General features: G+C 39.7%; 2 protein-coding genes across 2 annotated transcripts; one reads left to right on the forward strand and one right to left on the reverse strand.

Moving 5' to 3' along the window:
* The first annotated feature begins 2,541 nt into the window (after positions 1-2,541).
* LOC135466909 (uncharacterized) lies at positions 2,542-8,470 on the forward strand. The gene is made up of 7 exons (XM_064744661.1): positions 2,542-2,599; positions 3,520-3,603; positions 3,845-3,931; positions 4,199-4,285; positions 4,882-4,968; positions 5,562-5,648; positions 8,090-8,470. The coding sequence occupies exons 1-7, from the start codon at positions 2,585-2,587 to the stop codon at positions 8,468-8,470; spliced, it is 828 nt and encodes a 275-aa protein (XP_064600731.1). The 5' UTR covers positions 2,542-2,584.
* LOC135468916 (lysosomal proton-coupled steroid conjugate and bile acid symporter SLC46A3-like) lies at positions 8,129-15,622 on the reverse strand. The gene is made up of 5 exons (XM_064747405.1): positions 15,555-15,622; positions 12,391-13,533; positions 11,678-11,761; positions 10,787-10,943; positions 8,129-9,428 (listed from the first exon to the last, which is right to left on the reverse strand). Exons 1-5 carry the CDS (start codon positions 15,574-15,576, stop codon positions 9,338-9,340), a joined length of 1,497 nt encoding a protein of 498 aa, XP_064603475.1. The 5' UTR covers positions 15,577-15,622; the 3' UTR covers positions 8,129-9,337.
* Between the last annotated feature and the right edge of the window lie 229 nt (positions 15,623-15,851).

The raw sequence follows: 15,851 nt of genomic DNA on the forward strand, positions 1-15,851 counted from the left end.
ATTGCTTGTGGCCAACTGTTGCATTTAACATCATTTTGGTCATATCAAGACCACGTTTCGTTGAAGCTGACCGGGCCAAATAGTGACATAACCTATACGCATGTAATAGGTTACGTCTCTACTGAAACGACATCATACAAGACATGGGGCCCTGCGAAATCTACTTATACCTTTAACAAACTAACCAGTGATAAAATGTTACTTTTCATGCAGAGAGTCAATCCAAGGCGTTGACAAGATTACCATTTTTACCCTCTTAGACATCACACGACTCTGGTCGAATTCCAATTTCCTTCTCTAATACGATGTCAGGGAAGGATAATTCAGCGTGAACTGGACAAAAAGAGGAGTTACCTCCCCTAAAACTATTTGCGTTTGTGTCCATATGAATCATTTCAATGCAAGCCATTGTGGCTTCGATTCTATATGACTAACGTAGGATTTTAAGTGACTATATTATAGGTCTTGCTGGACATGCTACTTGAGCCTGTACGGTTGAAACTATATATGACAGTGATATTACCTGACCATGTGCAGATATGACTTGTCGCCTCTGTGATGTGACCTGTCACCACCATCTTAATATGATCTGTCACTACCGTGATATGACCTGTCGCTGCGATGATATAACCTGTCACTGCCGTGATATGACTTGTCATTGCCGTGATATGGCCTGTCACTGCCGTGGTATGACATGTCACTGCCGTGACATGACCTATTACCACCGTGTTAAGACCTGTCACTGCCGTGATAAAACCTGTCACTGCCGTGATAAGACCTGTCACTGCCGCGATATGACCTGTTACTGCCGTGGTATGACCTGTCATTGCCGTGATATGGCCTGTCACTGTCGTGATATGGCTTCTACCGCCGTGTTAAGACCTGTCACTGCTGTGATAATACCTGTCACTGCCATGATATGACATGTCACTGCCGTGATATGACATGTCACTGAAATTTTGCACTTTATGAGTATTGTGCGAATTCGAGTTCTTGACTCTAGTATTTCGTCTAGTCCACTCAACAATCGGTACAAATCATGGAAATGAATGCTTTCAACAGGCCTCAAAGTTCAAAGTCTGGATTCTGTATGCTATGCATATCACATCTGCTTTGAGGGTCATAATGGGATGGTGGTTGTGTCCTGTAAAACAGGCACAAAGAAAGAATGAAATCTAGATATGTTAATTACGTAATCAAGTTCACTTGTCATCAGATCCAATTATAGCTTCCAAGTCTGTGTTTTCCTCCTAGACTTCTTGTCGACATTAATAGTGCCAGTTTATTTAAACTGCATACAGATTTGGAATTTGGTGTCGCCTTACATGCATTATTACTGTGCATACATGACGAAAACAAACTACTATCAGATTATTTCTGATGCCAGTGCATGTCCTTAGAACTGTCGCTCGAAACTGGACAATACGCAAAATAGAGAACTCGCGGTGGAACAATAGTGTCATTATGTAAGTAGGTTATTCGCTTGTGGTGGTCAGCAGTAACATAATAGACCTCGGGCTAAAGCCTCGGTCTATTAATGACCGCTTACCAGGTGTATACCCGCGACCAAACACCTCAAGATCAGGCGATAACCCTTACATAACTAACACTACAAACTGGCGCAAATTTCCAGTGCTGAAACTCGTATGGTGTCACATGGAAGCTTTACAGGTTACACTCCACGCATTCCCCCCGACTTTATTGTTTTCACAATGTAATTAGATTTAACGATGTTCCGTCAGGATGGGGTGGATTTTCTACGGCGTTCTATGTGTACAATTATAAAACACTTGCATCAACTCCTAAATTCGACGCATCATAAGCTGGACGCCGATTTTCATTAGTCGATATCTACGCTATGCGTTGGGTTTTTAGATGTTAAATTCCCATTTAAAACACGACGTGTTTTGATTTTTTTTTTGATTGGTGTTTTACGCCGTACTCAAGAATATTTCACTTATACGACGGCGGCCAACATTATGGTGGGTGGAAACCGGGCACAGCCCGGGGGAAACCCACGACCATCCGCAGGTTCGTTGTGTTTTGAAACTGTCAGGTTTAGAGAGTATCAAGTTTCGAAGGCTGACACAAGTGATTTTTCGTGGCACAGAAAGAACACTGTACAGTTTTCATGAGCTGAATGTCCTCGTAACACTCCTTCCCTGTGAGGCCTCTGCGTCATTATTTGTTTAAGGAATGGAGCGTAACTCGGACATTCCTCTTTACTTTGTGCATTTTAAGGTAACAGCCACCCAGTGTCGATATGTGCATGACAGTGAGTAATGTTATTTTTGTAGTAACACCTGGTACAGATTCTACCACCGTGTATAATCGCTATAAATAGAACTGAGGTACTGCATGCATGCATTGTATTCAGAACACCCATCATGATAAGGTTCACCGTTATTCTGTCACATCGGTTCTCGTCTACTGTAACATGTACAGGTTAATGTCGTTACTGCTGAACCAGATTTCAACGGTTAATCAGCTCTCTCTCCATATATATATATATATAGATATATATATATATGTGACTGTCAAATCCAGAATTAGCACAAAAAACATTAACCAATGACCGAAGAGAATGGCACGGAACAAAGTGAGTTGAATTTGTAAGTTATTTGTGGAGTAATTGACACAGATCGATTTGTGAAGCGTTAGAGTAAGCGAGTGCTTGGAGTTTAACGTCGTACTCAACAATTTTTCAGTCATATGACGTCGAAGGAATCCTTAGGGTGTATGTAATGTGCTTCCTTTTTGCAGGACGGATTTCCACCGCTCTTTTATCTACTGCCGCTTCACTGAGACGACTTACCGAAGGCAAGTAAACCGCCCCGCCCAAGATATTATACTGATACGGGTCAACCAGTCGTTCCCCTTCATGCTAAAGCGACGCGTTAGAATTGTAACTGTTGCTGTCACGTATACCTTTAAGGCTGGCTCTAAATTACGTTTCGGTTTCCATTCACCTAAATATGTCAGAAAAGAATAATAACATCAAAGAATATTGATACACTACCAAATACAATCAGTGTTAATATTTTGGCATAAAGTAAATGAGGTTTCATTGACCTAATTTATCTATACTTTGTTCATTTCACTGTTTATTAACACGATGGGAAGTATGGTGTAAAATATCAAACAAAAAAAAATTATATACGAACACGATGCGATGGAAATTAGGTTTATGGGTCGGGGAAACTGGAAGACCCGGTGAAAATCACCAATATTTGACATGTTAGTAACAGATTTTCTCACGTGTGATGTACATACTTGCACCTTCGGCCGTTTTACCGGCTGGAGTTGTGTCTTTGATAGTTCGACATAAATACTCCACTTATCTCCGTACTGTATAGTATATATATAGCTAAAAGTGAATAAATTTTTAAAGAATGACAGCCGATTTCATGTTAAAAACCTTGTCAGACAGTGGGAAATTCCTTTTTTTACACATATTTTTGCAATAATCCTGACTATAACATACGACAAATTGCACAAACATATGTTGCTTTATTTAAGACAATAGAGGCCATGAAATTCGACCCGGAAGAGCATATTTCCTACAATACCAATGCGGAAAGAGATACCACAGATGCGGCAGAGGTAATTCATTCAAGAAGCTGCTGATAAACTTCTAAAACATTTTCTTCAGTGAGAATAGTATATGACATCTTCTTACATGTCTTGGTGTTGATGCATTTATATTCATATATATAAAATTTTGAGCTGGCTAACTATTGTTTAAAAGAGCATAGAAATTTGTGTACAGCTTAGGTGTCAGAGGTCTGGTTTAAGACTGCTTTGCTATAAACTTCTGGACTGAACACTTCTTGATTTTTTTCAGTTGACACAGACCTCACAGATAGACCAAGACGAGGATAAATCCTACAACTCCAACAGCAACAAGACTCCAGTGGAGTCAATTGAAGTGGTAATTCATTTCTGGAAGCCGCCTACCGACTTTTCAATGTATGTACGCCACTGTGAACATTTATCATGTCTTCGCATATTTGGCAGTGACTTACTCTTGGAATGGTAATAAACCTAGCATATGTGGGATAGTGGCTACATCTATAGGTATCATATTGAGTTAGTTAGCTATTGTCGAAAAGAGAAAGGAAGTTAGTGTGGAGCTTGGGCCTTAGATGTCTTGTTGCTAAAATGGTGAATTCCATAAGTGTTTCTTAATTCATTTCAGAAGACAGAAGATGCAAAACCAAAGCAAGAAGAGCATATATCCTACAACACTACTGAGGATAGCGCTGTAACCGATTTAACGGAAGCTGTAAGATCATAGATTATGATAAGCTTTTACTACATGTACTTCAGTAAGGCCTGTGCAATGTCTGTATACATTGATAGCACTTAGCAGGCCTACCTGAGATACCAGACAATAACCGATACAGTTTCTGTCATTAAGACACACATGTACAGATGACCCAACAACGTGTAGCATCAAACATAACCAAATATACGCTCATGTAGTCTCTGTGTAGAACGTTCATACGTTCATATCGTACTGTTAAAATAATATAACTACTTGTTCTTAGTACATTTGCGTGAACATTCTTGATCTACTTCAGGCGATTGGGGCCAAAAATCTAGATCCGCAGGAACTTGGAAACATAGATGTATGTGCGGCAAAGGAAGTGGTAATTCATTTATAGAATACGCACAGAATATTCTTAATATTGTATTTTAGTGATAAATAGAAAGTCTTTATACCTTTTATTACCATATCAATTAATTACCTCTTGCATTAATTAAAATTTCACATATTTTACTTCATACATCTAAGATATACCTCGCATTCAGAGTAGAGAATTAAGTCTGACAGCTATAAAACACGACTTACGTAAACGTTTTTTGATTTTTTTACAGTCGACTGAGGACACAAAGCTAAATCCACGAGAACATAATTCCTACAACACCAATGACAATAAGGCTCTAACCGATACAACGGAAGTGGTAATCCATTTTAAGAAATCAGTTAAAGAATGCTTCCTAACACTAATTATGTACTGTATGCATTAGCTCCACACCTTTTATAGTTACCGAGTGTTGCATAGCAAAGCAGTTAATTACCCGGGTTAAGTGCATACACTGTGCAAGAGATTAAACAGTCTAAATTTCTGCTCTGTTTTACAAGTCATCAAACTTCGTTAACTAGAGGTTTGTGAACTGTTCTTTGTTAAATTGAATAATTTGTGTGTCAAAAAGCCTCCCCACGTGTCATTAAGACATTATTAAGACGCAGCAGCTATAGAGTATGACTTCAGTTACAACAAAAGCTATGTGTTAAGTATACATGGGTATATGGCTATGATTTATGTTTTACATTTGTACATTCTCAGAAGGTTCATCCCCGAACATTATCCATAATGTCATTATAATACAACATAATTATTATAATACAATTTCCCGGAGACTAAACAGTTTAGCTAACTTCTTCTATTTTAAGACAATGTTAATGTTATTATGATGTTTTTACAGATATTTTTCGTAATTAACTGGCAACTATAGAAGACTAATTAAATAAACATTTCTTGACTCCAACTTAGACAATGGAGGCAGGAAACCTTGGCCAAGAAGAAAAGAATTCTCACAGCTCCAACGTGAACAGATCAGCAGCCCAGGGAACAGATACGGTAAATCATTTTTGGAATCCGCTAAAACTGAACGAGACGCTTATCAATCCCCATATCTGTACTTCTCTTGCATTCATTTCGCCTCGTTAATGTTTCGTGATTTGTACCTTATTAAATTGCAAAAGTTTATAACGTTGGACTAATAACAGCACACTTAAGTATAAATCCATCAGCAGTTGACTTCTATCAACGTCCATTATGTATTAAGTAATTATTTTATGTACCATTTGGAAATGTATTACTACTCAACTAAACTAGTGCTCAAAAGAAAGTATACAGCTGTTTGATCAGACATCAAATAAAAACGGAAAGAAATATTTGAAATTATTTTTAATTCCATAAGAATATTCCATTTCACCTGAAACGTCCATACATACAGTTCATTAAATGGTGAAGGTTTGGTTTGATGGTCAGTCAAAGAGATGTGGTGTCAACAGAACATTTACACATTTGCAAAATTCAAATGAAGCATTTTTCCCTCTGGGAATGTCATTCAAATCATGCTCAGTAGCGAGTGTGGCCTCCATTGGCATTGATGCAGGCCACAACACGTCGCCGCATTGATGACGTCAGGCGTCGAATGACGTTAGGTGTGATTCGTTGCCATTCTTGTTGGAGACACTCTTCCAGCTGTTGAACGGTCACAGGTGGCACTGGCAGTCTTCTGACTTGTCTGCCCAGAAGTGGTCCCACAAGTGCTCAGTTGGATTGAGGTGGGGTGAACATGCCGGCTATGGTAAGAGATCGATGTTGGCGTTCTGTAGAAAGTTGTTCGTCAATCTTGCAGTATGAGGTCTTGCATTATCATGCTGGTACAAAATTCCTCTTTGCTGTTGGTGACTACAACCGGTCGTAAACCTTCATCCGTGTATCTGCGAGCATTGAGGTTCCCATGAATCACCACCAGCCTCGTCTTCAGATCGCAGCAGATGCCTCCCCACACCATCACACTACCACCTCCAAACGCTCGAACTTGCTGAACGCAATTTGGCACCAAACTTTCTCCTACACGCCTGTATACCCTAGCCCGACCGTCATTTTTGTACAGGCAAAACCTGCTCTCGTCGGAGAACATTACCCGTGCCCATTCACGCCTCTGCCAGCGTAGAACGCGCCTGGCCCATATCAGCCGACGACGTTGATTTTGAGGCGTTAGATAAACTCCACAATACGGTCGACGTGCCCTAATACCGTGTTGACGTAGTCGACGGTAGACTGTGTGTCGACTAATCGGGTGCCCTAGTGCCGTCGCCGCCGTTGACGTTGCCGTTATGTTCCGATTGCGGAGGTGAATGGTCCGGATGTGTCAATCTTCAGTGGGGGTGGTGACGCGTGGTGGACCGCTCCTAGGCCTGTCGGATGTAACGCCTGTCTGCCGGAGTCGCTGCATAAATCTGACGATAGTTGCTCTTGTGCAACCAAAGGTTCTGGCAATGGCGGCGTTTGTCGCTCCTTGCTGGGCCATGCGAACAGCTCTCTCTCGCTCAACTTGGCTCAAACGTGGCATGCCTCTGGTGTTTTTCTGACGACTGTGTTCCTAACGTTTCCCGTCGACTCATTTAACCGCCAAAATGCACGTTCATGTCGTGTTACACGTGGAAGGGCCATTTTTCGATTTTATGCTAAGTTTAGGCAAATCTTGCTTTGTTGGGCCAGTTTGTTCCCTGGATGGATCGGCGTTTACACGGGTAATAGGGCTCATCATGCATAATTTCTCAATTTTTTACTTTGCGCGATTTTTATGTATTTGTTTTGGTGTATACTTTCTTTTGAGCACTAGTTTATATAAAATTGTTCATGCATATATTGTCCGACATGTTCCCATGTATTAAATAATGTACTCTTTTTTCATCAAAAAATGACCATAATATAAACGTGGAATCAACACTGATTCACGATGTTGATTAAACATTATTAAACACACGTTTAATAAACGTGATATTGCGTTGCTCAACGTCACGACCTGATTCGACATGATATCAACGTTGCATCGTGTGCCCACTGGGACGTGTCAATAAACCGAACAGACAGAAGTCATTAGACATACTCTAATCCCAACAGCATGTAGCATCATATATAGGCAGGACAAGGTCATGTCTAATTATCTCCATCTAGTTACGTTTTAGTGCTGCTTAATTTCAAAATAATCGTTCTGAAATATCACTGAATATGTTCCAGTGTAATGCAGCTAACAATAATTGGTTGAATGTGTTGTGCTGTAATACACCTGATCATTCCTGATGATGGCAAAATAAAATGTTGAAATACGGAGTGAAAATGAAGCCTTCGTTTTTCGGAGTTGCACAGTTGGTATGTTTAGAACGATTGTCACACTTTACGACGTTTTTCTCGGTAAAACCACTGCTTTGGGACATAACCAGCCCCCCCAACTTTGTTCTGAACATGAAATATCATATTGTTTCTTGATATTTTCGTTTCAGACGGATTCGCCTCAAAATTCCTCAGTTAAAAAATACAGCTCGAAAAATGCACTAGCAATGGTGATGGATTTTTCGATATTGTCTAACAGCACCGTGATGTTGATAGACGTCATCCAGCAGTGGCAGTTAACGACAGATCCATTGTTGACAGTTCTCCTTATCTTGCTGCCATTCGTCATGTTTTTACAACTTCCGGTGGCCATTTTGGTGATGCTGGCAATCCACGGAAATTACCATGAGAATACAAGAAGACACATCCAGAATAGCATTTTGGCACTTTTGTCATTGTCTACTGCTCTTATGCTGGTTTCAGATTTGTTAAAAGTGAAGACAGATTCAGTCCAAGTTGTGGTGGCACCCTCAACTGGGCGCAAAGAGTAAGACCTCATGTGATATTCCACTTGCGACATGTGGCTGGAGCACTAGATTTACTGACATATTCGGGCTTGTAACACATCATAAGATACCAACTACACAAGAGGATGCACCCATCGGCGAAAGGAAACAATATACCCACGTGTTTCACCTCAGGACGATTCCGTTTTCACCTGTTATAGCTTTGATAAACAATACGTAATACTTATGTCTGGAAACATTTACGAAGTATGATATACCGACATTTTTCTCATTGTTTTATACCGTTCCAGGCAACCTCTTGAAATAAATAAACATATTCGATCATAAACTTGTTGTTGTTCTATATTCACCTAAGTATGGAGAATAATCTAATCTGTGAACCGTTTACCGCAAAATGGAATAGAGCAAAACTCGATATAATGTTATGCTCTCAAAAGTATCCGAAAATCCAAAGAAACATTATTGCATAATCAAACGCACAAGTGGTTAAACTTTGGTGATTCGATTATATTTATGCAAATGGTGATTAAAAGAAAAACGTTTTTTTCCTTCTTAAGTCATGGTTCTTTTTCTGCTATTATAAAGTGTGCTTTTTTGCTCCACTGGCGACTAGAAGCCCTTACTCCCTATCATTAATTCAGACACATTTGTCGATAGTTTTACAAAGAGACGGGTAGACATCGAGGTCCTTACAGGCTTCTTCATCCCATCGTCCACATTCAACACGTCAGAAGAACAGGGTGTCTCATTGCAACTTATTATGAACTAAAGGATTTTTACCTCTAGGCGATGTATTCAATCTCTCACCAAGTAGTTGTATTTGGGATAGACCCTTCACAGAGAAGCTAATTATCTCCTGAAATCCTCCTTTATGACGCCATTATCCACTACTCATGAATGTGACTTCATCTCTTTCGGTTCATCATTCACAACTTGAACATTTTCATTTCCAGCCGTTCTGCGTTTTCCTCGCTCCAAAACACTGCAAAAGAATGAGAAAATATAAAAGTTAATCGTTTGAAACAGAAAAAAGATTGCCTTGACTTGCCATCGAGCGAGTATCGTCTTACTAGCCTTGGCGCCACTGCGACGACATCGCTAGCTTGAGTAGTTAGTGATTTTAAGCTTGATAAGTTATAGCCAGAGGGAGACTAATTTAAAGATATTGGATGTTCTAATTATTCATCATAGGGATTCTCCTAAAGAAGACGAATGGGAACAAAAATTAAAAAATTAAGAAAAAACCAAAAAACAAAACAAAAACCAACAAACAAGGACAATCATCACATCTGTATTGACTTGGAAATTGCATATCAGAAGACATCCGAATGTGTGGACAACCTGTATAAATAAATTGTGAATTATCGACATTATAACATGGCTTTCCGTAATGCTCTGTCATACCGTAAGGTATGAGCTGTACTTATTTCCACTCTTTTTCTATATCAGCTGATTAGCTTTCTGTCAAAATATAAAATATCAAGGTTTCATCGTTTAGATATTTTTTATCTCTCCTGCACTAGCTCTAATTGGTGGTGGAGGTGGTGTTTGGGAGGGGGCGGATTTATGAACCATGTAGTCGACACAACATTCTCTTTTCCGCTCTAGCTTGCAGCTAGGACGGATTTATACGTAATTTAGTATACATACATGTGTGTCTTTTAGGCGTTGATCCTCCACGATGCAAAACGATGACTTTAGATTCTAAACAATATTAAAGGTGGATAATTTTAAGGACTGATCTGAACAATTTTGGTATGATTCATCTTTCAATTTACTGTACTCTCTGTATATTTGAAAAGTTAAACATTGTTGTGTACTACATCATATCAGGTCATATACCACGGTTTCCGGTGCCCAAAAGCGCTTACTGGATGACTAAAGCGAGAGTTCCACAATTGCGGATTTTTGGGTCTTGAGAGCCCATTTTATAAAGTAAGTTTGACTTTACCTGCTTCGACATGTGAATTTAACGCGTACATTTGGAACTAAGCAGTAAATTGGGAACACATAATATGTTTGAACTTCTGAGTTATAATTTAAGCATTTTTAGAGTTTTATTTTTTACAGGACCCAAAACTTTTAGGACATATACGCCTGGCCCTATATATACCCACATTTAAAAATCACCACAAAGACAAAAAAGTTTGATTTAGGGTACTCTCAAAAAGGAAATATGTACAGATTTGTGTAGCTCATGACTAGGTACCCGGTACACAAGTTTGTGTATAGAATGTGTTTAACTTAATTTGCTTGTATTGCACCGGTATACGTTTTGTACACACTTAATGTTGGAGAGCACTCTTTTTTAACCTTCGGCCGACAGCGAGAAAAGCTTACATGAACAATCCTACTGCAACCAACAGCAAGCCTCCCATGAACATGTAAACGGCACCGTGGAATAATGACAAAGTAGACCGGTAGATGACGTTGAAAACTATGCCGTTCGTGAGCATGGTGATTGCCTCGATAACAGCCACACTGCCGAACATTGCACCTGGTAAAGGGAAGATAATTGGTTAGCTGTTATCATACTGGTGTCTTCTGCCACTAGTTAACCTTAGCTGATCATAGATGTTACCAATGCTACGTCAGAGCCCGGGGTAAACCAACGACCATCCGCACGTTGATGGCAAACATTCACTTATGAGGAAGCCAGAATGAACTGGACGTGAACTCACAGCGACTGCGTTGGTGAGAGGCCTCTGGGTCATTACTCTGCGCTAGCGCGCAAACCAACTGAGCCACAGAGGCCCCCAGAATATTTTGTACAAGAGACAATTTGCTCGTGGACACTTTCACGGAAGGTCATTCTGCTTAAGCCATGGCGCCGGGGGCGGGAAGGAGATGGTCGGAGGGGCGGTCAATTTGATACTATTTAAGCATTTACATGACCAAGTGGAAAAATACCCTAACTCAGGTAAACTGACAAGACGTCGTATTTCAGGACAGAAATTTTCGAGCAAAAGTGGTCCCCAGTGACATATTGAAATACGGAACATACATTATTATGTTAATAGTTTTATATACCTATTTGAATATCGTTCATCAAGAGGGCTTCATCAAGAAGCTATTTCATCCAAGCCACATTTGTTCGTATATCGTCTAGATCGTGTTTGATATGCCAAACACGAATGGAACAGCTGATAATTAAGGTGGAATTAATAATAGATACACATGAATCTTGAAACATCGCTATCAGAATGTGATCCGAATTTGGTATAATTTTACCGTGTTGTCCTTGAGGTGTTAGCTTTGATAATATCGCCCGAACCAAGGATATGGCAGCGCTGGCGAAAGCTCCGACGGTTACAGCTGCAGAAATAAGAGAATACCAGGTATCTAGGCGAATACATATTAATCTTAAACACAACATTACAATACGTCCGGAATATTTATTTATGAATGAGAATTATTGGAGTGTTTAAATCGAAGTGATTGTATATGGCTTTACAGTGGACGAAAAGACGTATTTTAAAAGACTGATGCAACAAACCGCTGGAGCTTTAAAGGGAGTACGATTATAAAGAGAAAATTCTTAAGACAATCAAAATTTAGAAAAGAAAAATTACATGTATTTTTCGAAAAGCGTTGAGAGCTTTCCCCGTACGATTGCCTAGAAAACAAACTGTCGGTTTATGTAAAAATAAAGGTGCCAATAAAATATTTGATTTTCATTTGTGTTTTGAGTTTAATTACTCTTATCTCACGTATTATCTGTACTCTCCACCAGTTAGGCAAACATTTGCAAATGTCAATGCGGTGCGGCTGTGTCATTGCGTCGTATAACTGACATGCCACGTGACATACATGTACTTGTTTATCATTTCTTCTGAAGATATCTTTTCATACAAAACATCAAAAACTCTATACTTTTTTGTTATCTCCCACTTCCAGTTGGCTGAACTATATTTACGTTATCGTTAGGAAATCCAAAGACTTACAGGTAAACATGAGAATGTCATTCCATGCAAAGCCCTGAACAACGACTCCAAGGAAAAATGATATGGTCGAAAGCATTGCGATCTTGGCGTCAGGGAGCCATCTTTGCAACACTGTTACCAGGATAAGCCCACCTAAGGCTGCGGAGACTCGATGTGCCACCCCGAAGTACCCAATCTTCACTGAATCCCAACACAACGGCGAATTAAGCATGAACAGTATGTCTACAGAGGGCTTCCCCAAGCCAATCAGTGCCAGGATAAAGAAACTGCAACCGCCGATCTGGAACAAAAACCTGTTCACTTTCTTTGAAAAATAAAAATAGAAGGTTGAATAAAAGTACTGCTTGACGCTCAATGTCGTGTAAGTCGACACAACATGCGATTCGGGTAAGATAAACTGTATTATGCCAGCGTCTAGGAACAGTAATGCTGTGCCGACTACAAAGGGTATGGTGTAACCCCAACTGTGTATCACATGTCCCAAAGCCACGTCCGTTACACCCAGACTGAAAGCGATCACAGTTTCCACCAGGGTTATTCGAAGCGAGCGTGAGTTACCTCCCTTCGTCAAGTCGGATGTGTAAGCAAACATACCTATCAGAAAGGTGACAAAACCACCGGAAATGCCTTCCAGGAAATGACCGATGTATACGAACTGAATGGGCAACGTCCAGTAGGAAACAACTGCATATGTTACGGTCATGGCAATGAAACCAAATACTGGTAACAGGAAGAGAACTTTTCTTCCAACGCGGTCCGAGAAGGCTCCAAGCAGGAATATGACCACGATGCTGGGGATGCCACTGGTCATAGACAGATACATCTTAATGGTGGCCGCTCTGGACTGAGATTCTATCATCACTGTGTAGCTTAGACTGCTTGTGTTAGCCTCACATCTAGTTCCGGTCGACGATATCTCGGTGATGTTCCACTCCAAACGGACCTCCTTTATGAAATGTGCCACCAAATACTGGGAATATGTTGACGATATGATCATCATGGACGAGACAAATAACGCCAGGACGCCCCATATGACATGGAATCGCCTCCCAAGGTTAACATTGGTATCCCGTAGGTCAGTCTCCTTCTCGTCTGATATCACGCTCTTGTCAGCAACAGGCATGTCAACGGGCGGAAGCCTTACTGTTAAAAGAACAACGACATACATGAAACGTTTGACACATTTATAACATAAAAATTTCTTGAAATATTCCGAGAGGATATAATACAGGAGGCGTACTGACAGGTATCGATATCTCATGAAGATAGCATGTAGGCCAACTTCAAAAAGGTTTTACATTATATACAAGAAAAAACTCCCTTGTTATACAGAAACCATTATCTATGGATAATATTTGGTTGTGATATTCTTATTTTTTTCCCAACGGACATGTTAAAAACTTGGCATGCTGTCCAACTTCCACATCATTTAGGTTTATAAATTATTAATAGGCAAATTTCTACCCTTTTTAACCAGGAAATGCATGTGTTTTAAACAAGGATAGTTGTTATGTTCGACGTTTTAGATCATGTGACCTGAAAACTGCAACTCCTCACCACATTCTTAGCCGTTTGGGTATAAGTACATGTAAGTCCATTGTAGTCCGATACAATATGCGCATGACAATTAAATGTGTACATGTATGCAAGCAGACACTGTTCTGTTGAGAAACCTGGATTCTCGGGCGCCGATTGTTACAACAATGGAGTAATAAACAGGTAACATTTAAGACCGACAATAAAGCCAGGTGTTGACTCAAACATTCTTCTGCCAGTCGTCAAGCACAATGAAAATTAATCCCGGCTAAATCAACCCAAGGCCAATGTCCGAAACAACGTTCAACACAGACAACCGGAGATCTAAGAAAGTGTATGAAGTAAGATGGATAGATTGTTAGGGATTCATATAAAGAAATGCAGTTAACACTGATCATGTAGGTCACAAATTGACAAATATTAATTCTTTACTATAGTTTTATCAGAACAGAAAATAAGATTTGGCCCGACGGCTACCTGGCGGACGGTGGTGGGTTTTCCCGAGGCTTTGCCCGGACCAATCCCAGAATATTTCTATCCGCCGTCGTATCAGTAAAATATTGTTGAATACATAGGGGACTCCATTTCAAATCAAAAAACAAATGAATAGTTAAATAAATAAAATGGAATTTTTTTATTGTCGCACTTTGATGACTTGTATATTGTGAACTAAGTAATTTACTGAAACGTGGCGCCATAATAACATATTTGCTTATATATTTTTGTGGTGTTTGATGTCGTACTTCTGCAAGTATTTCCTACATATCCCTTTGAGAACAGGTGGGTTAGGTTACTTTGAAAATGGTTCGTGCGATTATCGAATAGGACTGCTCCTTTACGGTTCACAAGTGGTTTACGAATGTCCGACGACTCATAGTGCAGAAATTCTTCCCTTGTATGTCGACTGGCACGATTATGATTTGAGGAAAAACAACCTCCTCCTAGATGGTACCAGACAAAATTCCTGGTCTAAAGCTGCAGCCGAAATAGCAAGAGTAGTATTCGAGTCTCTACTCTATTTTGTTAGGGCTCCTTGGCTGTCACGACAATGCGCTTGTTGACTGAACTAATGAGGGCCTCTTTGCATTGTTTTAATGTGATAGTATGTTAAATGTGATGGCAACAAAGCATTTTGAGTAATTCTACACCTGTGACGTCTGAAAAATTGCAATTAACATAACATTTACTGCATTTTGGAGGTGTGTAAATTGCTACTATTTATGCATTCACACGATCAGTTAGAATAAAACCCTGACTGATGTACATGTAAACTGGCAAGAGACCGTATTTCGCCGGTTACGTGTGATCATTTGTCAGCTATCACACTGTCTTCGCTGCTCAGGGTTTACTCTCTGTGCGGCACGTTTTTAATTGCATCTAATTGTTAGATATGTCTGTGCACTGTTTGTCCAATATTTCATTGAAGTATTTCTGCAAACGTATTTCCGCCCGAGCATAGCGGATTGGGCGAGAGTGGGATTCAAAAACACAATATCATTTTTATTTCAGACGATAGCAGATAACAGAAATCAAACGACCTAGTTTACTCCACTGTGACATTTTACAAACAAAAGGTGTTTTATACATTTAGTATCGGTTACTTTGTCAAAGTGTTTTATATTTCCTACCTTCTTCTTTCCGCTTTGTCATTCTTGTCGCACTCGCTGAATTATTTCAAAAGAAAGTAGTTTCAAATTTTAGATATCCGTTTATGTGATTATCTGCCATGTGATCAAGTTTAGATAATAAGTCACGCGCGGACAGCTGGAAAACAAGTGGCTGCTGTTAATCTACTTAGATAAACGTCCGTAACATGATAACTTTATTGTTGTCTGATTTTTTTGTGTTGTTGGACAGTGACACAATTTTAAAGGTCCAAAATGTAACCTCATTTCATATACAAATGTATATCTAACACATAAAAA

The sequence above is a fragment of the Liolophura sinensis genome, chromosome 6 (assembly GCF_032854445.1).
Source record: "Liolophura sinensis isolate JHLJ2023 chromosome 6, CUHK_Ljap_v2, whole genome shotgun sequence".
NCBI classification, from domain to species: domain Eukaryota; kingdom Metazoa; phylum Mollusca; class Polyplacophora; order Chitonida; family Chitonidae; genus Liolophura; species Liolophura sinensis.

What these genes read in the sequence shown, in the direction of transcription:
- LOC135466909 (XM_064744661.1), top strand. An exon ending in ATACCACAGATGCGGCAGAG is followed by an intron (nt 3,604 to 3,844) that starts GTAATTCATTCA and finishes GATTTTTTTCAG; the next exon opens with TTGACACAGACCTCACAGAT. An exon ending in TAACCGATACAACGGAAGTG is followed by an intron (nt 4,969 to 5,561) that starts GTAATCCATTTT and finishes ACTCCAACTTAG; the next exon opens with ACAATGGAGGCAGGAAACCT.
- LOC135468916 (XM_064747405.1), bottom strand. Translation starts at nt 15,576, where the DNA reads ATGACAAAGCGGAAAGAAGAAG. An exon ending in TGACATTCTCATGTTTACCT is followed by an intron (nt 11,762 to 12,390) that starts GTAAGTCTTTGG and finishes TTATTTCTGCAG; the next exon opens with CTGTAACCGTCGGAGCTTTC. An exon ending in GTTGCAGTAGGATTGTTCAT is followed by an intron (nt 9,429 to 10,786) that starts GTAAGCTTTTCT and finishes ATTCTTTTGCAG; the next exon opens with TGTTTTGGAGCGAGGAAAAC.